This window comes from Cervus canadensis, chromosome 18, assembly GCF_019320065.1.
Source record: "Cervus canadensis isolate Bull #8, Minnesota chromosome 18, ASM1932006v1, whole genome shotgun sequence".
In the NCBI taxonomy this organism is placed as follows: Eukaryota; Metazoa; Chordata; class Mammalia; order Artiodactyla; family Cervidae; genus Cervus; species Cervus canadensis.
Genome location: NC_057403.1, coordinates 20,593,186 through 20,617,284, shown reverse-complemented (window position 1 = coordinate 20,617,284; position 24,099 = coordinate 20,593,186). Strand labels below are relative to the sequence as shown.

The window sequence follows — 24,099 nt, the reverse complement described above, 5'->3', positions numbered from 1 at the left end:
TACATGAATCTATACATCCAAGAAGATGAAGAAATCCAAGTAGGATAAGTTCAAAGAGATTCACACTAAGAAACATTATAACTAAATTGCTGAAAGCCAAACACAAAGAGAGAATTTTAAAATCAGCAAGACAGAAGTGACTCATATAAGATCAAATAATTATATATGATAGTTACAAAACCATAAAACTCTTAGAAACATAGGGATAAAACTTTATGACCTTGTATTTGGCAATGGTTACTTAGATATGCCACCTAAAGCACAAGAAATAAAGAAGAAAAAAAAAAGACAAATAGGACTTCATCAAAATGTAAAACTTTTGTGCATCAAAGGACACTATCAATAGAAGAAAAAGACTGCCCACAGAAAGGGAGAATGTATTTGCAAATCATGTATCTAATAAGGGATTAATACCCAGAACATATAAAGAATTCTTTAAACTCATCAACAAAAAAGACTGATAATCCAATTTAAAAATGGGCAAAGACTTGAATAGACATTTCTCCAAAAATATATAGATCGCCGAGAATCACATGAAAAGATGCTCAACATCATCAGTTGTTAAGAAAATGCAAATCAAAACCACAGTGAGGTACCATTTCACACCCATTAGAATGACAATTATAAAAAAGAAAGAGACAGAGAGAAGAAGGAAGGAAGGAAAAAAGGGGAAGAGAAAAGAAAGTAACAAGTGATGGTGAAGATGTGGAGAAATTAGAACAACTGTTCATTGCTGGTAGAAATTTAAATGGTAACACCACTGTGGAAAACAGTACGGCAGTTTCTCAAAAAATGAAACCTAGATGGTCCAGCAATTCCACTCTTAGACATGTACTCAAAATAATTGAAAGCAAAGAAGCAAACAGATGTTCATGCACTAATCATAGCAGTATTTTCCACGATAGTCACAAGGTCAAAACAATCCACATGTCCAGCAACAGATAAACAGATAAAGAAAATATAGTATATTCATGTAATGGAATAGTATTGAACCTTTAAAAGGAAGGATATTCTAATACATGCTATAACACTGATGAACCTTTATCTCAATTTTTTAAAAAATCTATATTTGGCTGATGACCATATAATAATCCAAAGCTGAAGAACTCCTGGCAAGGTTCTTCTTTGACACAAAAATAAGGTCTATATCTGATCCTACTTGAATACCATGACTTTCTTTTTAAACTTCTCAAATGTGCCCCAACATTTCAGCTTCAGTCCAGGCCCCCATCTTGGCTGCCTGAAGGATCCCAGCTTTACTTTCCCACGCAGTGTCCTTGCCTCTAGTTCCGTCTCCTTCTGCATTGCAACTACGGTAATGCACAACAATGCACAATGGAGATGAAATGAATCCCATCATCTTCAGATAACACCTAACTTCCTCACAGAGGCAACTATTTGAAAGGATGAGATTGAGGCATGTATACTGTTGTTGCTCTTGTTGTTGTTTAGTCGCTAAGACATGTCCAATTTTTTGCGAACCTGTGGGCTGTAGCCTGCCAGGCTCCTCCGTCCATGGGATTTCCCAAACAAGAATACTGGAGTGGGTTGCCATTTTCTTCTCCTGGGGATCTTCCCTACCCAGGTATCCAACCCACAATCTCCTGCATTTCAGGCAGATTCTTTACTACCAAGCCACCTGGGAGAAGCCCCGATGCATATGCATGAACGGGGTAAATGCCCAGCATATATGGTGAATGGAAAAGTCGAGTTACAAGAAATGCATGATGGGAGAGGCAGGAGAAAGAAGCAGCACTCAGAGTCATATATCAAGAACAGAGGGGGACCTCCCCAGCAGTCCAGTGGTTAAGATTCCTTCTTCCAAGGCGGGGGTGGGCGGGGATAAAGGTTCGATCCCCGGTCCGGGAACTAGGATCTCACGTGCAGCAGAGTATGGGCAAAATTAAAAATAAATCAGTAAAACTTGTTTAAAAAAAAAAAAGAATGGAGAGGGGAGTGGGGGGTGCCAGAACCTTCCTGCTCAGGCACCGGAGTCCGGTAGAAATAAAGGCCAGGGATGTAGGAGAGAGTAGAATCATAGGTCAAGCCAGCACTCACCATCTCCCAGAAGTACAAGGCCATCTGAGCCCTGTTGAGCAGCAGCGCCCAGAGCAGCAGGTCGCTCCAGGGGGCCTGCCCGGCGACAGCTTCCATCAGTTCCGAGGCAGCCTTGTCTGACAGCACAAACGACTGCGGGCGGGAAAGGCGCGCTGAGGTTGGCTCCGCCCCAGCCCCTTCCTGACTCCGCCCCAACCATCAACCCCACACTTAGTTCAGTGGCACAGCCCGCTCGCTGATCACACCTCCCCCCGGCAGAGCCCCGCCCCCAGGCCCCTTTGGGGCTACCCTACTCCCACCCTCCTTTCTTACGTTCTCTCTGCTGCCGTCGCTGCGGTGGGTGCCCCCGGCGGGGAACGTCGGCGCGCACGTCTTCCCCAGGAGCATCCGCAGCACCTGCCCCACCTTCGGAAGTTGTGGCTCCGCAGAGGGTTTAAGGGCTGGGGCTTTGGCGCTTGCGCCGTGTGACACTTGGTCCAGAAGGTTGCGGATAAGTGAGTTGGGGGGCGCTGCGTTGTAGAGCTGGGCCAGGCGCACCGGGGTCAGGAAGTGGCCCAAGCTGAGGCCATGCGAGATGAGCAAGCGCACGAACTCCGGTCGGTCGTTCAGGAGGGCGTCCATGAGGGAGGCCTCCAGGTGGAAGGACTGGTGGGGGCGGAATGAATGGGGGAAGAGTTGAGCACTGAGGCGGGCAGAAGGCCAGGCGAGGTCAGAGGTTAAGGACAGGAGAAGGGAGTCCAGAACCATGAATGAGGGACAGATGGATGGATGGGGAGAGAGGAAACAAGATGGGGACAGACGGACAGCCAGAGACGGATGGACAATTAAGAGAAGGCTGGACAGGCCATAATGGAAGACAGAGCCAGATGTCAAAGGAGTTGGAGCGGGGAAAATGCATCCCTTTTGTCAGGATCCCCACCTCCCAGCCCCAACCCTCACCCGCCATTGGATGTCCCCCCGGAAGAGTTCACTCTGGGCAATGTCCACACGGTTCCAAGCCACAGCCAAACGCAACTCGTCCAGGTAAGCTGAGGCTTCAGAGCTCCCACAGGCTGAAAGGGTGACAGGGAGAGAGGGCATGAAGTCCGGGTGGGGCGGGACTGGGAACAAGATGAGCATCTGTGTTGCTTCTTCTTGAGATGCCTGACATTTAACCTCCGTATAAAGTTAGTGTTGTTGGGCAGAGTCTGGGGCCTTTAAGAAGCCAGGCTATTAAAAGCATAAAGTCACTCAGCTCAGGGACAGAACACAGACCAGTGGTTTAGAGGCCCCAAGAAGAGGAAAAGGAATCATTTATATTCACTTTACATTTATTGGGGCTTCCCTGGTGGTTCAGAGGGTAAAGCATCTGCCTGCAATGCAGGAGACCTAGGTTTGATCCCTGAGTTGGAAAGATCCCCTGGAGAAGGAAATGGCAACCCACTCTGGTACTCTTGCCTGGAAAATCTCATGGACGGAGGAGCCTGGTAGCCACGGTCCATGGGGTCACAAAGAGTCAGACATGACTGACTTCACTTTTTTTTTCACTCACTTACATTTATTGAGGTATGCTATGGGCCAGGTGGGCTTCCCTGGTAGCTCAGACTGTAAAGAATCCGCCTGTGATGTAGGAGACCCGGGTTCAATCCCAGGGCCGGGAAGATCCCCTGGAGAAGGGAATGGCTACCCACTCCGGTATATGGGGAATTCCATGGATGGAGAAGCCTGGTGGGCTATAGTCCACGGGGTCGCAAAGAGTCGGACACGACTTAGCGACTCAACAGCAACAACAATGGGCCAGGCAGTGAGAGAGATGGAGAGAGAAAGTGGAAACAGTCTCTGCCCTGAAGGAACCTCATTCCAGGGAAATCCCAGAATGTGTCCCAGAATCACATAAACACCCTCAGAGTGATCAGTCCCCTTGGAGGTGGGTGTAGAATGTGATCAAGGCCAGAGGAGGCTACAGTCACAGAGGTATGGAGACACCCAAGGGAGCCTCCTAGAGGGTAGACAATGAGGAAGGGCTTTTGAAAGACTAGCAGGATTTGTAAGTATGCGTCTAAAATGAGGAATCTCTGAGGCAGCAGGGGCAGCCCAAGCAAAAGCCTGGGTGCAGGAAAGCACAGGATATGACAGCAAACGTGAGTCACTCTGGCTTCCTGCAACTTGGGAGTATTTGTGAGGAGGAGGAGACTGTAGCAGGAAAAAAATCCAAACTTTAGCAGGGCTTCAGGAGACCCTGAGGCCATTCAAAAGAACAAGGAAGAACAAGTGGCCTTTAAAACTTTGATCCAAAAGTGTGCAGTCAATCTCGTGTGACCTTGGGCAAGTCACTATCCCCCTCTCTGAGCATCAGTTTCTTCATCTGCAAACTGGGGAGATGATCCTTCTAGGCAGGGGTGGAGGATCAGGGCAATGACGTGTGCTACCCACTCAGCACAGGGCCTGGGTGTTCCTAGACTCTAAGAAGCATTCATCCCCTTCCCCCATTCCTTCCTCACCTGCTGAAACTCCATCCCTTCAACTCTGCCAATGCTGAGCCTGTCCAGCCATCTCCAGTTTCCCCAGCAGAGTGTGATCACTTGCCCTTCTGCAAGCCACGGACTTATACCACCACCCCCTCAAACCACATCTTAGAGAGCGGCTTTGTTTTCTCCCAGGAGGCTGGTGAGTTAACTTCTGTGAAATGAATCACATTTGCTCACTGATTGCCATCCTCTATTAAAGGATGTGTCCCCACAAGAAATGGAATCATATTAAGGAGAGATCCCATTTATCAGACTTCCCCTGGGGCAGGAACTGCTGAGGCTCAAAACACTCCTGCCAGGTATTATCTCAATTTTCTCAAAGACAGAAACTAGAGCTCAGAGAGGGAAGGTCTCTTCCTCAAAGTCACACAGCAGAGAGGGGGGGCCACACTGGTATTCAAATTTTAGTTTTATCTGATTCCAAAGTCAAAAATAACTACCTCATCGCAGAATATGGTACATGCAATTGGGGTGGGGACCTGGGGCTCAGAACACATTAAAAATTGACAGTATGCCTCTTGGGAGTTCTTTTTATCTAGGTGACTACTTCCCATGTAAAACTCTTCTGACACCAAAAATGACCCTCCTCACCCACATCCCCACAGAGCCCTGGGGATCCACCTTTATTTATCCCACCACCCCATCTTACTAACTCCAGGTTCTACTGGCTCTTCAAGGCCCAACTCAAATACCACCTCCCAAATGAATTTTTCTCGCCTTTCTGACAGCAATTCCTCACCCATGTTTTTGTCTTGAGTTTTACTTAAGATGTGTCCAAATAGCCCAGGTAGGAACTGCTTTTATCTCTGAAGCCTAAGATAGTCTTGGCTGAATGAATAATGAGCTCCAACATCAGCCTCTACCACGTGGCCATTGCGCTCCCTATCTTGGTTTTCATCATTCATTCCCCTAGTGAAATATCAGAAGTCCCTCACAGGGAGATGGCACTCTGGTTCCTCTCTGACGCCACCATGCCTCAGGGCTAAAAACATATTGGAGGCATGTAGGAAAGGTAGAAAGGGTGAGCCTGGGTGGATAGATGGAAGAATGGATGGATAAGATGGATGGATGGATAAGATGGATGGATGAAAAGATGGATGGATGAAAAGATGGATGGATGAAAGGATGGATGGATAGATGGATGAAAGGATGGATGGATAGATGGATGAAAGGATGGATGGATGAAAGGACGGATAGATGAAAGATGGATGGATGGATGAAAACATGGATGGGTAAATGAAAGCTGAATGGATGGAAGAATGATGAGTGGATGGAATTGTTAACAGATGAGTGAATAGATTGATAGAAGAATGGGTGAATGGCAAGATGGATGAATGGTTGAACAGATGGTGGAATGGAAGGATGAAGGGAATAATGGGTAGATAGATCAGTGTACATATGGCTGGCTAGATGGATGAAAGGATGGGTGGATGGATGCAACAGAAAGAAAGCAATGTTGGAACATAATGAAAGTATCTTGGGAAAACTGTCGAATAGCACAATGCAAAGCCCCAAAAGGTACTGACAAAAGGAAAGAGATAAAAGGGGCACAATGTAGATTAGAGAGGATAGGTAAAGTGCCAAAGACTGAGAGGTGTCCGAAGTTGAGCTGACAGAAGCAGAGGTTGGGGGATTCCAAGTCTTACCCTTGACAAGGGCCCTTAAAACGATGGTCTCAAATTCCTCAGGGCCATCATCAGTTGAATAGACTGTCAGCAGCTCCTTCCGAGTCATGATCCTCTCCACCTGTAGAATACCAAATTCTGCCACCCCCACCCAATTCCCTGGTCCTGGCCACAGAGACAAAAGAGAACATTCCCCTGCAGGACCCCATAGTCTAGGTGCCCAGGACCCTTTACTCCCAGAACCTAGGGGTGTCCAGGCCCCCAGGTTTCTTCTCCCTCAGACCCAAGAGTCCAGGTTCCCAGGCTTTCCTCATCTCCAGGAGACTGGGCCCCCATTCCCCTTCCCTTGGATCCAGGACTCCAAATCTTCAGCATCCTCACATCTCAAGACCCAGGAATCCAGGTCCCCAGCTCTCGCCCATCTCAGGTTCCAGAGTTGGTCCCTCAGTGTCCTACCTGGGCCTGCAGGACCTCAGGGTCCCCTTTGGGGAAGAAACGCTTAATCAGATCTAGGGGTTCACGTCGCCTGCCCCCTCCACTCCCTGGAGCCAGAGTGTCTTCCAGGATCTCTGCCAGGCAGTCTGCAGCTCCCCCAGATCCGGCCACCAGGAGGCAGGGGAGCTGAGCCTGGGTGGCGTTCTCTATCCGCTACAGAATAAAAGGGGGAGGCAGGTTAGGGAAGGAAAGCATCCACCCTTCCTGGAGCCTAGATTCCCAGCCCTCTTCTCCTCCAGGACTTGGGACCCAGGAGTACAGCCCCCAGGCCTCCCGGGCTCCTATACCTTCAACATCTTCTCATCACCGTCAATCAGGAGGAGGAGGACAGGGATGTCAATGCCAGTCCCTGCAGGGAAAACGGAGCAGAAGGCTTGGTCAGCTCCCATCAGCCTCTGCTGGGAATGGCAGAGAATCACATTTCCCAGGAGTCCCTGGGGCAAACACTGGCTTCTGCTTAATCCTCAGTTCTGAGGCTCATCATGGAAACTGTCATGCCTTTGATGATGTTGGGAGGGGCCGGAACTCGAAGACAGTAGTGTTGAACTTCTCAAGGGAGGACAGGGCTGGGAACCTGGACTCCTGGGTTCCCGAATGAGGCATGAGTCAATCCTGTGACTGATTAACTGACCTGGAGCCAGGAGAGGATGAAAGTTCAAACAGAAAATGAAGGAAATAAAGAATAGAAAGGACTATTCAAATACAATAAAGATATTTATCAAAGCCCAATAGCAAACTCATAAAAGTTTTCTATTAACTCTAGTCTCATTAAAATAAGGAATGAGACAACATTACTACCAGTCACACTTATCTGGGTGTCTTGAACTAATGCAATAATGCAAGAAAATGAAATAACTGGAGTGAAAACTTGTATTTTTTTTAAGCTGGAAGAGACAAAGATTTATTTGAAGAAAAGATGATTTACGTTCTCAGAAAATTGGAGAGACTCCACTCAAAATAACTAAATACTAATAAGATAATTTGGTTAAGTGGATTAATACAAGAAAAATACACAAGAATCAAAAACTTTTTTTCCAGCTAGTAAGAATATGTATCTTATCCACATTTCCACAAAAATGATAAAATACCCAGAGATTAATTTGTATAGAAAGGTGTAATATTTTTATAAGATTGATAAAACCTTATTTAAGGACAAGGTATGAATAAATGGAAAAGTAAATACCATGTTAACCTGTCACAATGTAACATAAATTCAGTGCAGTTTGGGGAATGAGGGAAGTTGAAGGAGGTTGGCAATGTTTTTCCTCTTTTCTTTTTTAATGGAACAAAATAATTTTAAAATTAATATGAAAGAATAAATATTGAAGAGTTAAAAAATTGTTGAAAGAGGACAGTGAGGAGGAACTTTCTCTGGTATATATATTTAAACATCTTTAAATTGCTGTAAACAAAATGTATTTTTGGCACAGGAATAAATACATAGAGAAGTAGAAGAGGAAAAGGTTCAGAAATAGTTTGGTGTATAAAGGAACTGAATAGAAAAATTGAAAGCATTTCCCCTGAAATCAGGAACAAGACAAGGGTGCCCACTCTCACCACTACTGTTCAACATAGTGTTGGAAGTTTTGGCCACAGCAATCAGAGCAGAAAAAGAAGTAAAAGGAATCCAGATAGGAAAAGAAGAAGTGAAACTCTCACTGTTTGCAGATGACATGATCCTCTACATAGAAAACCCTAAAGACTCTACCAGAAAATTACTAGAACTAATCAATGAATATAGTAAAGTTGCAGGATATAAAATTAACACACAGAAATCCCTTGCATTCCTATATACTAACAATGAAAAAACAGAAAGAGAAATTAAGGAAACAATACCATTCACCATTGCAACAAAAAGAATAAAATACTTAGGAATATATCTACCTAAAGAAACAAAAGACCTATACATAGAAAACTATAAAACACTGATGAAAGAAATCAAAGAGGACACAAACAGATGGAGAAACATACCGTGTTCATGGATTGGAAGAATCAATATTGTCAAAATGGCTATTCTACCCAAAGCAATCTATAGATTCAATGCAATCCCTATCAAGCTACCAATGGTATTTTTCACAGAACTAGAACAAATAATTTCACAATTTGTATGGAAATACAAAAAAACCTCGAATAGCCAAAGTAATCTTGAGAAAGAAGAATGGAACTAGAGGAATCAACCTGCCTGACTTCAGACTATACTACAAAGCCACAGTCATCAAGACAGTATGGTACTGGCACAAAGACAGAAATATAGATCAATGGAACAGAAGAGAAAGCCCAGAGATAAATCCACGCACCTATGGACACCTTATCTTCGACAAAGGAGGCAAGGATATACAATGGAAAAAAGACAACCTCTTTAACAAGTGGTGCTGGGAAAACTGGTCAACCACTTGTAAAAGAATGAAACTAGAACACTTTCTAACACCATACACAAAAATAAACTCAAAATGGATTAAAGATCTAAATGTAAGACCAGAAACTATAAAACTCCTAGAGGAGAACATAGGCAAAACACTCTCCGACATAAATCACAGCAAGATTCTCTATGACCCACCTCCCAGAATATTGGAAATAAAAGCAAAACTAAACAAATGGGACCTAATGAAACTTAAAAGCTTTTGCACTACAAAGGAAACTATAAGTAAGGTGAAAAGACAGCCCTCAGATTGGGAGAAAATAATAGCAAATGAAGCAACAGACAAAGGATTAATCTCAAAAATATACAAGCAACTCCTGCAGCTCAATTTCAGAAAAATAAATGACCCAATCAAAAAATGGGCCAAAGAACTAAACAGACATTTCTCCAAAGAAGACATACAGATGGCTAACAAACACATGAAAATGTGCTCAACATCACTCATTATTAGAGAAATGCAAATCAAAACCACAATGAGGTACCATTACACGCCAGTCAGGATGGCTGCTATCCAAAAGTCTACAAGCAATAAATGCTGGAGAGGGTGTGGAGAAAAGGGAACCCTCTTACACTGTTGGTGGGAATGCAAATTAGTACAGCCGCTATGGAAAACAGTGTGGAGATTTCTTAAAAAACTGGAAATAGAACTGCCATATGACCCAGCAATCCCACTTCTGGACATACACACTGAGGAAACCAGATCTGAAAGAGACACGTGCACCCCAATGTTCATCGCAGCACTGTTTATAATAGCCAGGACATGGAAGCAACCTAGATGCCCATCAGCAGATGAATGGATAAGGAAGCTGTGGTACATATACACCATGGAATATTACTCAGCCGTCAAAAATAATTCATTTGAACCAGTCCTAATGAGATGGATGAAACTGGAGCCCCTTATACAGAGTGAAGTAAGCCAGAAAGATAAAGAACATTACAGCATACTAACACATATATATGGAATTTAGAAAGATGGTAACGATAACCCTATATGCAAAACAGAAAAATAGACACAGAAGTACAGAACAGACTTTTGAACTCTGTGGGAGAAGGTGAGGGTGGGATGTTTCAAAAGAACAGCATGTATACTATCTATGGTGAAACAGATCACCAGTCCAGGTGGGATGCATGAGACAAGTGCTCCGGCCTGGTGCACTGGGAAGACCCAGAGGAATCGGGTGGAGAGGGAGATGGGAGGGGGGATCGGGATGGGGAATAAGTGTAAATCTATGGCTGATTCATATCAATGTATGACAAAACCCACTGAAATGTTGTGAAGTAATTAGCCTCCAACTAATAAAAAAATTAAAAAAAAAAAAAAGAATTAAACCAAAATGCAGAAAAGTTGAGTGACTTGCTAAAGGTCTTATAGGAAATCAATGGTAGAACTGTGATTAGAATATGGGGTCCCTGACTCCATGTTCAATGTCATTTCCTCTATCACCTGTAACAGATTCAGAAGCAAAAATAAACATGTCAGATATGCTCAATTCTCAATAAAAAAAAATAAATAAATAAATAAAAAAATAAAGGAACTGAATATATAACTGAAGTGGCATTTCAATTTAGCTAGGAAAAGATAGTTTATTTATTAAATGGTCATGAAGAAAATACAGCTTCCCATTTGGAAGAAAGAAATGTAGACTTTACCTCAAAATATGTAAAAATCATTTCCAGATGGATTAAGATTTAAATATAGAAGTATAAGATATTAAAAAAGAAAACTTAGAATATTTGTATAGCATTGGAGTGGAATGGACTTTTCTAAAAAACCAAGGGAAACCAAGGGGCTATGAAAGGAACAGCAAATATACCTAACCACATTAAAATGATCAAATTTTTATGAAAGCAGACATCAGAATTAAAGTATCTTTTAAAAATTTTACAATACATCTAACAGTTGAAGCTTTCCTATCAACAGGATACAAAGAATTCTTATAAAAAGATTAAAAAAGAATCTAATTCAAAAAGAGCAAAGAATATGAATAGACTTCTCATATTCAATTCATATTGAATAGAAATCTGATCAGCCAACAAAATATGTTTATATCTTTTAACAATGGTTAGATAGATTAAAAGTGCGAAATCAGGACTTCCCTGGTGGTCCAGTGGTTAAGAATCTGCTTGCCAATGCAGGAGACACGGGTTCAATCCCTGGTCTAGGAAGATTCCACATGCTGCGGGCAACTAAGTCCATGTGCCATAACTACTGAACCTGAGTTCTAGAGCCCAAGCTTTGCAACGAGAGAAGCCACTGCAATGAGAAGCCTACACATTGCAACTGGAGAGTAGACCCCACTCGCAGCAACCGGAGAAAGGTCAAGCGCAGCAATGAAGACCCAGCAACAGCCAAAAATAAAATAAATTTAAAAATTTTTTAAAGTGATACATCACTCTCTGCCCATCAAGTTGGCAAAAAAAGAGAAAAATTAAAGCAAGAATATCCAGAGTTGGTTAAGACTGAATGGAAAAGGAAACTCACATATTCTTGATGAGAGAGTGAGTGAAAACTGCTACACATTTTGAGAAAGTGCCCTAGTACTATTAGTACACACACAGCAATCTCACTTTCAAGATCTACTGTATAGAATTTTAAACACCTGGATGTTGGGAGTTCCCTGGCGGTCCAGTGATTAGCCCTGCATTGCCTCGCTGGTCGGGGAACTAAGATCCCACAAGTGGTGGTGCACAGCCAGGAAAAATAAATTTTTAATTAAAAAAATTAAAATAAAACACTGGGATGTAATTATGGACATTTATACAAAGATATTTTTTCAGCATTGTTTGTAGTGCCAAACACTGATAGCAGGTTAAGTATCCACCAACTGAGAAAAACTTAAATAACAGATGAAACAAACATTATAAAGGAATGTCATGCAACCATTAAAAGGAGATGCAAGATAGTGAAGTTTAGACCTAAAAGGATGGTTATAAGAAAGTGATATGTATATGTATAGTAAAAAAGAAAGAAAGACCATAGAGGTGGAAATATAACTGCATAAGATTTTATAAATGTAGAGGAAGGTATAAAAGGATAAATCCCAAACCATATTACACTGATTACCCCAATAGAGGGGGCTGGAGCTGGGAAGGGAATTTTCTAACTTCGTTTTTTTTCTTCTTCATCTTTGACCTGTGGATTATTTACAAACTACAACTCACGGCAATGATAAGAATTTCCTTACATACCTTCGCATGGTTTGATTAGCTCCAATAAACACATATTAAAGTTGCCACATATTAAACACATATTGATTTTTTAAAAATTAGTTAAAATATTAAATTAACATTAAAATATTATGTTCAGTGAAAGGAGGCAATTTCAAAAGGTCATATATTATATTCCATTTATATATCTTCTGGAAGAGAGAGGCCCAGCATGATAGTAAACAGATCAGTGACTGCCAAGGGCTGGGTACCAAAGAAATGCCTTCATGGGAACAGAACTGGTGTATCCTGATTGTGGGAATTGCCACATGAATCTCTGTACATATGCCTAAACTCACGAATTATATACCCCAAAAAGTCAGTTTACACCCCAAAAAGATAATTTTAAAAATAAGATTAAGGGAAACCTTCTACACTGTTGGTGTAGCCACTATGGAGAACAGTAAGGAGGTCCCTTAAAAAACTAAAAATAGAGCTACCATATGATCCAACAATCCCACTCCTGGGCATATATTTGGAGAAAACCATGATGCGAAAAGATACATGTTCCCCAATGTCTATTGCGCACTATTTACAATAGCCAAGACATGGAAACATCCTCAATGTTTGTCGATGGAGAACTGATAAAGAAGATGTGATGTGTATATGTTTATATACGTGTATATGAATAAATGGGCTTCGCTGGTGGCTCAGTGGCAAAGACTCCACTTGCGATGCCAGAGACCAGGGTTCGATCCCTGGGTTCGGACAATACCCTGGAGGAGGGCATGGCAACCCACTCCAGTGTTCTTGCCTGGAGAATCCCCATGGACAGAGGAGCCTGGCGGGCTGCAGTCAATGGGGCTGCAAAGAATCAGACACGACTGAGTGACTAAGCACAGCACATATGTATAAATATATGTGTATACGTATATAAGATGTGATGTGTGTGTATATATAATTATAATTATATATATAATATATTATATATAATGGAACATTACTCAGCCATAAGAAAGAATGAAATAATGTGATTTGCAGCAACATGGATGGACCTTGAGATTGTCATCCTGAGTGACATCAGACAGAAAAAGACAAATACCATATGATAATTGCTTGTATGTGGAATTTTTAAAAATGGTACAAATGAAACTGTTTATAAAAAAAGAAAGAAACTGTTTATAAAACAGAGTCACAGATGTGGAAAACACACTTATGGTTACCAAGGGGGAAAGCAGGGCAGGAGGAATAAGTTGGGAGACTGGGATTGACATGTCACATTAGGTACAAAGAGTGAAAGTGTTAGTCGCTCAGCATAGCCGACTCTTTGAGACCCCATAGACTGTAGCCTGCCAGGCTTCTCTGTCCATGGAATTCTCCAGGCAAGAATACTGGAATAGGTAGCCATTCCCCTCTCCAGAGGGCTCTTCCCAACCCAGGGGTTGAACCAGGTCTCCTGCATTGCAGGCAGATTCTTTGCCATCTGAGGCACCAGCAAAGCCCATTATGTATAAAGCCCACTATGTATAAAGTAGATAACTAATAAGAACTCTACTCAACACTCTGTAATGACCTATATGGGAATAGAATATAAAAAATCATGGATATCTGAGTCACCTTGGTGTACAGCAGGAAGTAACACATCGTAAATCAACTATATTCCAGTAAAAATTAATTATATATAAAAAAAAAATCTCTGCATGTGTGAGTCGGACTCTGGAACCACTGGGCCCGATAGACTAGTGTGTATGCCCTGGATACTTTGACTTTGATCAAGGAGTAGTGGCTGGAAGGAGCTTTGAGTTGTCTCTTCTGGGAGGGTGTGTTCTATGAGTGGGAAGAAAAATAAAATGGCTTATTAACCAAAAATAAAATGATAAAAATAAGATTAAAATTGCCCCCGAAACTAATTAAATTTCAAGAATTAGGTGGACACCTTTTAAAATATAAGGAACATTTATAAAGAAGCAGCTTTCTGTTCAGTTGATTTTGTACGTTGGACATTTGTTCCTGTTTTAGTGATTATGCTCTTGTCTGTATGATTTCATTGCTTCTACTTCCTCTAGATTTGTCTTGCTCTTCTGTTTAGGATTTTTTTAAATTGGAGAGAAATCATTGATTTTCGACCTTCCTTTCCTTTTCTTTATTATATGCGCATTTAAGTCTACAGATTTCCCCCTAGGTACTGCATTGTGCTGTGCTGTGCTAGGTCGCTCAGTCGTGTCCGACTCTCTGTGACCCAGTGGACTGTTAGCCCGCCAGGCTCCTCTGTCCGTGGGGATTCTCCAGGCAAGAATACTGGAGTGGGTTGCCATGCCCTCCTCCAGGGTATCTTCCCGACCCAGGGATCGAACCCAGGTCTCCCGCATTGCAGGAGGTCTCTGCGGTCTGAGCCACCGGGGAAGCCCAACAATACTGGTGTGGGTAGCCTATCCCTTCTCCAGGGGATCTTCCCGACCCAGGAATCGAATCTGGGTCTCCTGCATCGCAGGTGGATTCTTTACCAGCTGAGCTACCAGGGAAACCCAAGCATTAGCTGCACCCCCAAACATGTTGGTATGTCATGACATAACCATCACTCACTTCAAAATATTACCTAGCTTCTTTTTTTTCCCTTCTTTGATCCATGGGTTAATCACAAACTGCAATTCATGCAATGATATGGATGAATCTCACAGAAGTAACATTGACTATGAGAAGCCGGAATTTAAGACATGAGGATGCTATGATTCCAGTCATAAGAAACAGGTTCAGAACTACTTGACCCTGCGACCGACACGATGAGGTGGCCTTTGAGTGTGGTTAGGAGAAGGCTTCTGAGGGCTGGTATTATTGTGTTTCTTGATCTGGGTCCTGGTTGCCTAAGTGGGTTCAGTTTGTTAAAAACTTATCAAGCTGTCCACCTTTGTGTATTGTAGATTTCAAGATAAAGGACTTTTTTAAACACAGCAAGTGATGGGGGAAGGCCCTTGACCATAAGAAACTCCCCCTGGCTGCAGTCCCCAAATTCCAACCAGAGGGGACCACTGGGATCCTGAGCCTCGGGAAGTGAATCCGCAGTGGAGGAAGGCACTCACCTCCCACGCCCGTCTTCTGTTGGGCCAGGTAGGACTCGAAGCCCAGGCGGAAGCGGTTCTCGCCGCCCAGGCGGCCGTGTGTGCCGTCGTCCACCAGGAAGAAGGCCGAGTAGTTGTAGTCGAGAGGGAACTGGACCCCATCCTCCGGGTCTCCGCGCCACCGGTACCTTGCAGGGAACGAGCCCTGGGGGGACAAATGGCCAGACCAGGGGGTCTTTCCATCAGGGCCAAGGGGACAGACACTAGGCGCTCACCCTTCCCCTAGCCCTAAGCCCCAGACCCCTCCCCACTCAGACCCAGGACTCCAGGCCCCCAGCGCCCCCCTCTTCCAAGACCCCAAATCCCACCTTGGGGTTGGTGAGAGTGTATCTATTCCGCACCACGCCCCAGGGGGCCACGCCCATGGCCACCACCTTGCTGCCCCCAGTGCTGGCCGTCTGGTGGTCCCGCACGGCCGCACCGACGTGCCGGCCGATGCCTTTGTGCAGCCCCCCAGTGACAATCCAGGCCCCTACACAGGGACACAGAGTAGTGGTGAGGTCCAGAGACAACGCAGGCTGGTGCAGAGACACAGAAAGAGACCGGAGAGTGAGACAAAAGCCACACAGAGACGGCAGGGGAGAAGACAGGCATTCCAGGGAAGTGGGGGGAGATGGGGGGCCAGGAGGCACAGCCCCCCCACCTCAGTCACCTGTGCTCTGGGCAGCCCGCACCAGCCCGCGTCGCAGCAGGTCCTGCAGCCAGGTCTGGAGGGTGGGGCCCCCTGACCCCCCCAGAACTGACACCACCAGGTTCGGGGCCCGGAAGCCCCACACTTTGGTGACCAGAGTGTAAACTGTAGCTGGGTCCGTGCGGTCCGAGAGCCGGAGGAACTGTGGACACACGAGAGGAAGGGACACGGGGAGAGGGGACAGAGATGCAGAGAGAGGACACAGAGATGGGGGACAGAGACCCAGAGAGAGGAGGACAGAGACCCCGAGAGGGGGACAGAGACCCAGAAACCCAAAGACAGGGGACAGAGACCCTGAGGGGGGACAGAGACCCTGAGAGGGGGACAGAGACCCAGAGAGGGGGGACAGAGACCCAGAGAGGGGGACAGAGACCCAGAGGGGGGGGACAGAGACCCCAAGAGGGGGGACAGAGACCCAGAGAGAGGAGGACAGAGACCCAGAGACCCAAAGACAGGGGACAGAGACCCTGAGAGGGGGACAGAGATCCAGAGAGGGGGGACAGAGACCCTGAGAGGGGGACAGAGACCCAGAGAGGGGGGACAGAGACCCCAAGAGGGGGGACAGCGACCCAGAGATTGGGACAGAGACTCAGAGAGAGAAGGAAAGACTTACAAAAGACAGAGGGGTGGAGGGGACAGAGACCCAGGAGAGGTGAAGACAAGGATGGGCAAATGGGGAGACGCAGTGTTCAGCTGGGACGCTGAGGCATGCAGTCCCACCGGCTTTGCCCAGACATGCTGGCCTCACATTGCTGATCTTGCGGCCGGCGCCCAGGAAGTCCAGGTCCCCGAAGGCATCTGTGGGCTTCTCCGTGGTGTGCAAGTCACTGTCCCATACGGTCACCACGGCTGCCCCGAATGCATCCTCCACAGCCACAGAGGGGTGGGCGCCCCGGGGATGCCCACACTGGCACAAAGTCCCCCTGGGTGGGGGGAGGAGGAAAGAAGAGGATGAACCCCAGGAGTGTCCGACCAACCCCAAGCAGCCTGCAGAAATGTCCCTACTTCTGTGTGTCCCCCCCAGAGGCGCTCACAGTCCATGCTGACCCTGGCACTGCCCCTCCTTGGTTCTGACCAGTCTGAGGGAGAGATTGGGGCAGAACAGCCGCAGTCACCTTGCCCACCAGCAGGAAGCCACGGTGGCTAAGCAAGCCTGGGCAGGGAGGTCTGTGTACAGGGCCCCATCCTCACTGTTGCCTTCAGGGCCTGAAGTGAGAAAGTAAAGTGCAGGGGGGCCGGTCATGGCGGGGGGGGGGCTTGCTGCCCCCAGTCCAGAAAGATGATATTCACATGAAAAGGGAAACCAAGAGAGTGATTCAGAGAGCATGCGCGTTCTAGAGGCCAAGGCAGCCGTGTGACTTTGACCAAGTAGCTTCACCTCTCAGCCTCAATTTCCCCCTCAAATGAAAAGACAATAATAGCACAGCCTACTTCAGAGAGCTGTGAGGAGCCAGTGGAATAACAACATTTCCTCCAGTGGGGGCTGCATACCAGATCCAGTCTCTGTGAACTCCACACAGAGCTTTAAATAACCTTAAATAGCACAGTGAGAAAGTCATTCCTTTTTGAGCTCTCCTGATTACTGTCAAGAAGAGAGGCTCAGCTGAGTGCTAGAATACTTGTCATGCCTAACTCTGTATTACTTTTTTTATAACAGAGAAAAGTTGGCCTCGGGCTTAGAAAAAGGCTGGCAACAGCGTCCATTTAGAAGGTAAATACTTCAGCTTAGTTTTTATTGTAATTGTCTTTTATGGCTTGTTTCTTTCTCTTTGTGGCAAGTGGAATGGATTTTCCATTTATGGTGATCATATATAAGTCATTTTCCCCCTAAATAAATATACAATTATCCATAGTGACTTAATGGGATTGGCACCCGAGTTTTAAAAGAGCAAACACCGAGGGTTGAGAGATGAGGGATTTGTTTTGGACCAAAACTTCTTTGGTCCCTAATGCCAGAAGGGATTCAGATATCAGGGGAGACTGGCATTTATGTAAACAGTGAGTGAGTGATAGTCGCTCAGTCGTGTCCGACTCTTTGCTACCCCAGGGACTGTAGCCTGCCAGGCTTTTCTGTCTACGGAATTCTCCAGGCAGGAATACTGGAGTATAAACAGAGTAAGCTACAACTTAGACTAATTTTCTAAAAGGAATAGCACAAGTGGTCCATGGATTTAGCAAAAGTTGTAAAGACAATAGGGGCTTCCCAGGTGGTGCTAGTGGTAAAGAACTTGCTAGCCAAGGGAGGAGACAAAAATTGAGACTAGGGTTCAATCCCTGGGTCGGGAAGATCCCCTGAAGGAGAGCATGGCAACCTGTTCCAGTATACTTGCCTGGAGAATCCCATGGACAGAGGAACCTAGCGGGCTACAGTCCACAGGGCTGCAAAGAGTCAGATACGCTTGAAGCAACTTAGCACACGCGCACACACGCAAAGACAATAAAAAGAATCAAGCAACCACACTGAATACACCAGCTCCTGGCAGAGTGAGAACTATAGGACATATCCCTCCTCCTTTCTGAGTCAACGTTCAAGGTCTTGGCATGCCTCAGTTTACCCACCTGACCCTTTCACCCATCTCAACCCTGTCCCTGGGCCCCCCATCACTCGTTCCTGTCCATCTACTTCCCGTGAGCCCTTCCTGGCAAAATTTCGTCAAGGAACGTTCCAGAACCTGAACTATCCAGTACAATAGCCTCTAATCAGTGCTCCTTGTAGTCAAATAAAATTAAATACAATTAAAAATTCAGTTCCACAGTTGCTCTGGTCACATTTCAAGTAATCAGGAGCCACACATGTATGGCCAGTGGGTGCCATATTGGATGTGACTATAGAACATTTTCATCATTGCAGAAAACTCTGGTGGACCAGGACACCCCGTCTGCCTGTCTCATCTCCTACCCACCCCTTTCTCTGCGTGGCCACCGAAACCGAAATTGTCCGCGATAAAATCAGCCGTTACCTGCACGTCCCCAAATACAATGGTTTCTATTCAGGTCTCATCTGACTGACGAAACAGCACCAGTCATGGCTAAAAGGCTCTGATTTTAGAAAACCTTTTCCTTGGCAGAGCACACCCGTTCCCCTGACTGCCCCGTCCGGCCTCATCTGCGGCCTTCCCTTCCTCTGTGCCTCCCCTGAGTCTAGGTGTTCCCCAGAGCCAGGGCCACGTGCCTTCCCAACATGGGCCTGAAGCTCCGTGTCCCCGAGGGCCAGGCAGGGAAGAGAAAGAAGCATCAGGTGGAAGATTATAAGTGGGTGTGCCAAATACTGTCCTGACTTGAGGTAGCATGTCTGTCTTGAAGCTTTCAGAGACAAGTTTTTAAGAAACTCTCTTCCATGGCAGTGGGTGGGAGGTGGAGGGGTGGAGAGATGGGCCGCAGAATTAACCATTCGCAACATCCTCCAATTTTACGCTTTCTTCCCACCCCCATCCTACTTCCACAGTGTCCATTACCATCTACAGCTGCTGCTGCTAAGTCGCTTCAGTCGTGTCCGACTCTGTGCGACCCCATAGACAGAAGCCCACCAGGTTCCCCCGTCCCTGGGATCCTCCAGGCAAGAACACTGGAGTGGGTCGCCATTTCCTTCTCCAATGCATGAAAGTGAAAAGTGAAAGGGAAGTCGCTCAGTCGTGTCCGACTCTTAGAGACCCCATGGACTGCAGCCTACCAGGCTCCTCCGTCCATGGGATTTTCCAGGCAAGAGTACTGGAGTGGGGTGCCATTGCCTTCCCCGACCATCTACAGCTAGGACTTCTCAAATCTAGGATGGGAGTCGCAGACCTGTCCTGAGTCCCTGACCCAGGTCTGCCATGCCTTTGGTTCCCCCAGGTCCCTTCCACTCGTGAAGCCCCATTCTGAGCTTGATGCCTTTTCCCAAACCTACTCTTGCTCCTGGGTTCCCATGTCCGGGGCTCCCAAGCCCCAGACCAGACATCTGGGCCCATCCTCCCCTTGCCCCTCATTCCACAAATCCATCAGCCCCCAGGCTCCTGCCCCGTGAATCTTTGCCCTGACCCCTCCTCTCTGCGTCCCACAGCCCCGGCCCGCCTCAGGCCTCTTCTCCTCCCACTTGACCCTTGCCCGACATGGGTCTCAAGCTCAGTGTTCCCGAGGGCCAGGCAGGGAAGAGAAAGAAGCATCAGGTGGAAGATTATAAGTGGGTGTGCTGGACACTGTCCTGACTTGAGGTAGCGTGTCTATCTTGAAGCTTTCAGAGACAAGTTTTTAAGGAACCCTCTTCCATGGCAGTGGGTGGGAGGTGGAGGGGTGGGCCACAGAATTACCCATTTGCAACAGCCTCTGATTTTATGCTTTCTTCCCACCCCCATCCTACTTCCACAGTGCCATTACCATCTACAGCTAGGACTTCTCAAACCCTTCTCAAATCTAAGATGGAAGTCGCAGAGCTGTCCTGAGTCCCTGACCCAGGTCTGCCATGCCTTTGGTTCCCCCAGGTCCCTTCCACTCATGAAGCCCCACTCTGAGTTTGGTATCTTTTCCCAAACCTACTCCTGCTCCTGGGTTCCCATCTCTGGGGTTCCTAAGCCCCAGACCAGATGTCTGGACCCATCCTCCCCTTGCCCCTCATTCCACAAATCCATCGGCCCCCAAGCTCCTGCTCCGTGAATCTTTGCCCTGACCCCTCCTCTCCTTCTCACAGCCCTGGCCCGCCTCAGGCCTCTTCTCCTCCCACTTGACCCTTGCCCAGCCTTTTCGCCAGCTTCCCAAACTCCCAGTCATCCTCACGTGGCCCCCAGGGAGTTCCACACCCAGAGCTGACCCGCCCCTCCCAGGGCTCCCTGGAACACCCAGACCCGGCCCCCAGCCCCTCAGGGTGGCATTTGAGGCCCAGTGACTTCTGGTCCCACCCTCTTCCTTGGTCTCCTCTCTCCGATGGCCCTGGCATCCTGAACTCTGCCCTCTCTTCAATGCACAATGTCAACAGGGGGTGATTCATACTTGCTGCTCCCACTCCTGGAATCCAGCCCACCTTCAGCTGTCAAACTCCATCACCTTCAAATGCCCCCTCACTGGTCCCTCTTCCTGTGTCCCCTCCCAGCCTTAACCAGATGCTCCCCCGGGGACCAGCGGTGTGTCCTCTGCAACTCTCACTTCCTTGCCTTAGAATCATCTTCTTCCCACCAGACCAAAGGTTTCTAAACCTCCTTGACCACCCTTCCCGTCAGTAAAAGTTTCTGAGCACTCACCCCCAAATAGTATTTATATTTACACATCATTCAAGCCATCCTGCACTGATATAATATATTCATAACAGAACACACACTAAATTAGGAACACTGACATTTCCCATACCCCAAGGATGGTCTTACGGACACCAGAAAGCCAGAGCCCCCTTGAGAGACCATCACTGAAGACCGGGAGCTCCTAAGAGCGGCCACTCTGCACCCCAGGTCACCCTGCGCAAGCACAGGGTCTACGCACACTAGTTAATAACTGCGACCTTCCGGTAGGAGTCAGACATACTTGCCAGGGCTTATTAAGCGCTGGGTGCTGTTTCAAAATACCGCAAGCATTAACTTGTTTAACTCTCACAATAGCTTCAGGAAATAGAGCCTGTTTTTATGCCCAGAGAATAGATGAGTACAATGCCCAGAAAAGTAAAATGATTTGCCAGAAGCCACCTAGCGCCTCAGTTAAAATTTGTGTCTCAGTTGAAATGTGAACCCTGGCCGGGGCCTGTACTCTTGAACACAATGCTCCCCCTTGGAAGTGCTGAGTGAGAGTTTCTTGTAGGAATGAAGGAAGGGATGAATGAATGAGACAGGGACAGCCAAGAAAGAAAGACAAGAGAAAGTGACACCAGGAGGCAGACACCCAGAAGGGATACCAGGAAGGAAAGAAACAGAAGCCTGCCCTGGGGCTTTAACACTGCAAGTGTTTGTAGACTGACCCAAGGCCTCCCCAAGATACAGAGCCACCGGGGAACGCCCTTGGGAGTGTCCGCAGTGACAGGACCCGGGACTGAAAGGACCCGAAGGGCGGGGTCTGCGGTGTGCGGGGGTCAGCGGGCCCCGGACGCTCGAGGGTCTGTCCCCTGGGCGAGCTCCTCACCCCGAATCTGTGGGGTCAGCGACGAAAGTCGTGCACGTCTTCTTCTTGAAGATCTTGGGAATCCAGCTCTGGGGGGCAGGAACAAGGGGTTAGGGGATCCAGCTCAGTCCTGCGGACACGGAGTGCCCCGCCCGCGCCCTAGCGGGAGATCCGGGTCCGAGACCCCAGCGTCATCGTCTCCCGGACTCCGGAGACTCGACCCCACCCCAGCCTCCCCCCTTCTATCCGTCCCCAGGGACCCAGGAGTCCCGGCCTCCAGCAACCCCCCTCCTTTGTCTGACCCGAGAATCTAGGTCTCAAGCGCCCTCCTCCCTGCGAGCAAGGAGGCCCGGCCCAGGCTCCCTGTTTCCTCAGACCCGGGTCCGGCGCTGTACCTGCTCCTTCTCCGCACCCACCATGCTGCCGCGGCCACAGCGACCTATCTGACATCAAGCACCCCCTCCACCAACCCGGAGCTCCAGAAGTGCCCGGGACACACCGGATCCGCCGCCTCCCCGCCCAGCCCGGGGCGGGACCAGGTCTGTGGGGCGGGGAGCAAAGGAGATGCGTAGAGCGAGAGGCGGGGCGGAGGATGGAACAGAACTCGGGAAAAGGGGTCAGGGACCAGAGAGAGGGGGACGGGGACCCAGAGAAGGGGACGGGGACCCAGAGAGAGGGGGACGGGGACCCGAGAGAGGGGGACAGAGACCCAGGGAGAGGGGGACAGGGACCCAGAGAGAGGGGGACAGGGACCCAGAGAGAAGGGGACGGAGATCCAGGGAGAGGGGGACGGGGACCCAGGGAGAGGGGGACAGAGACCCAGGGAGAGGGGGACAGGGACCCAGAGAGAGGGGGACGGAGACCCAGAGAGAAGGGGACGGAGACCCAGGGAGAGGGGGACAGAGACCCAGGGAGAGGGGGACGGGGACCCAGGGAGAGGGGGACGGGGACCCAGAGAAGGGGACGGGGACCAGGGAGAGGGGGACGGGGACCAGAGAGTGAGAGACAGAGTCCAGAGAGAGGGAGGATGAAGACCCAGAGAGGAAATGGCAGCGATGAGGCAGAGGGTCCGCTGACAACACTGACAAAGTGTTGGGGGGACACAAAGACTTAGGTGGGGGCAGAGAATTGGATGGGTGGCGGGCTACATGACCCACAGAGACAGTGAGAAAGGCTTGGATAGGGTGGGGGCACGCAGACACACTCAAGAGTGAGCAGAAGGGGACAGAACCCTCAGGATGGGGGACAGGGATCCTGAGAGAGCAGGTGAAGAAACAACGGTGGAGAGAGGGAGACCCGTGAAGAAGGATGGGACCCCAAAGAGCTGGAGCGGCAGTGCTGGGATGAGCAGTGGGAGATGTGGGTAGGCGGACGGGCAGGGCCACGTGTCCCCTGCCAGCTCTCTGACAGGGACAGCTGTGGCTGCCTGGGTAACCTGAGCCCCCCGCCCCCCCGCACCACATTTATAGCCCTGGCCTGGCCCCATCCCCTGCCCCCAGATCTGAGTCCCAGGGACGGGAGGTCACGGGTATGCGTGCTGCAGCAGGATTCCTCTCACCCCTCGCCAGGGCCTCCATACTGGCATCCACCATCTCAGCAGAGTAGCCCATTCTGGCCAGAAACTCCTGGGAATCTAACCCCCCAGTCCTTCCTCAGCAGGGGTCTCTCCCTTCCCATACATCCCTCCTGCTCCCCTCCCCCAGGGTCCAGGCTCCCCCACACTGGCCCACTAAAAATCTAGCTATTGTCTTGGCTGCTGCCAAACATGAACGCATTGGCAGCCCAAAGTCAGAAACCCTTGACTCCTTTCTCCTGGCCAAAGAGAGACCCCTTCATCCACCCCCTTCCCAGCTGAGAGGAGGAGGCGCAGGAGGGGAGGGGCAGGAGGGGACTGACCCAGAATAACTCAGGGCCTAGAGTAAATTTAGCCACAGAGAGGGGAGGGGAGAGACCCTATTGGCTGGGAAGTGGGAGGGAGGACCAGTGA

General features: G+C 48.0%; 1 protein-coding gene across 5 annotated transcripts in view; it reads right to left on the bottom strand.

Moving 5' to 3' along the window:
* TRPM4 (transient receptor potential cation channel subfamily M member 4) overlaps positions 1-22,650 on the bottom strand; it is a 43,258-nt gene extending 20,608 nt beyond the window's left edge. For 3 of the 5 annotated variants that reach the window (XR_006263426.1, XM_043436722.1, XM_043436725.1), the window contains exons 1-12: positions 22,508-22,650; positions 22,134-22,201; positions 16,807-16,981; positions 16,020-16,200; positions 15,676-15,839; positions 15,329-15,512; positions 6,973-7,034; positions 6,647-6,838; positions 6,212-6,311; positions 2,998-3,110; positions 2,371-2,703; positions 2,059-2,190 (exon numbers count right to left, since the gene is read on the bottom strand). Coding sequence is in view for 4 of the 5 variants with exons in the window: in XM_043436722.1 (XP_043292657.1) it covers positions 2,059-2,190; positions 2,371-2,703; positions 2,998-3,110; positions 6,212-6,311; positions 6,647-6,838; positions 6,973-7,034; positions 15,329-15,512; positions 15,676-15,839; positions 16,020-16,200; positions 16,807-16,981; positions 22,134-22,201; positions 22,508-22,531 (1,728 nt within the window). In the remaining variant the exon portion in view is untranslated. Of the gene's footprint in view, positions 1-2,058; positions 2,191-2,370; positions 2,704-2,997; positions 3,111-6,211; positions 6,312-6,646; positions 6,839-6,972; positions 7,035-15,328; positions 15,513-15,675; positions 15,840-16,019; positions 16,201-16,806; positions 16,982-22,133; positions 22,202-22,507 lie in introns of those variants that run through there. The other 2 variants (XM_043436723.1, XM_043436724.1) reach the window with 2 other exon arrangements.
* Positions 22,651-24,099: the final 1,449 nt, after the last annotated feature.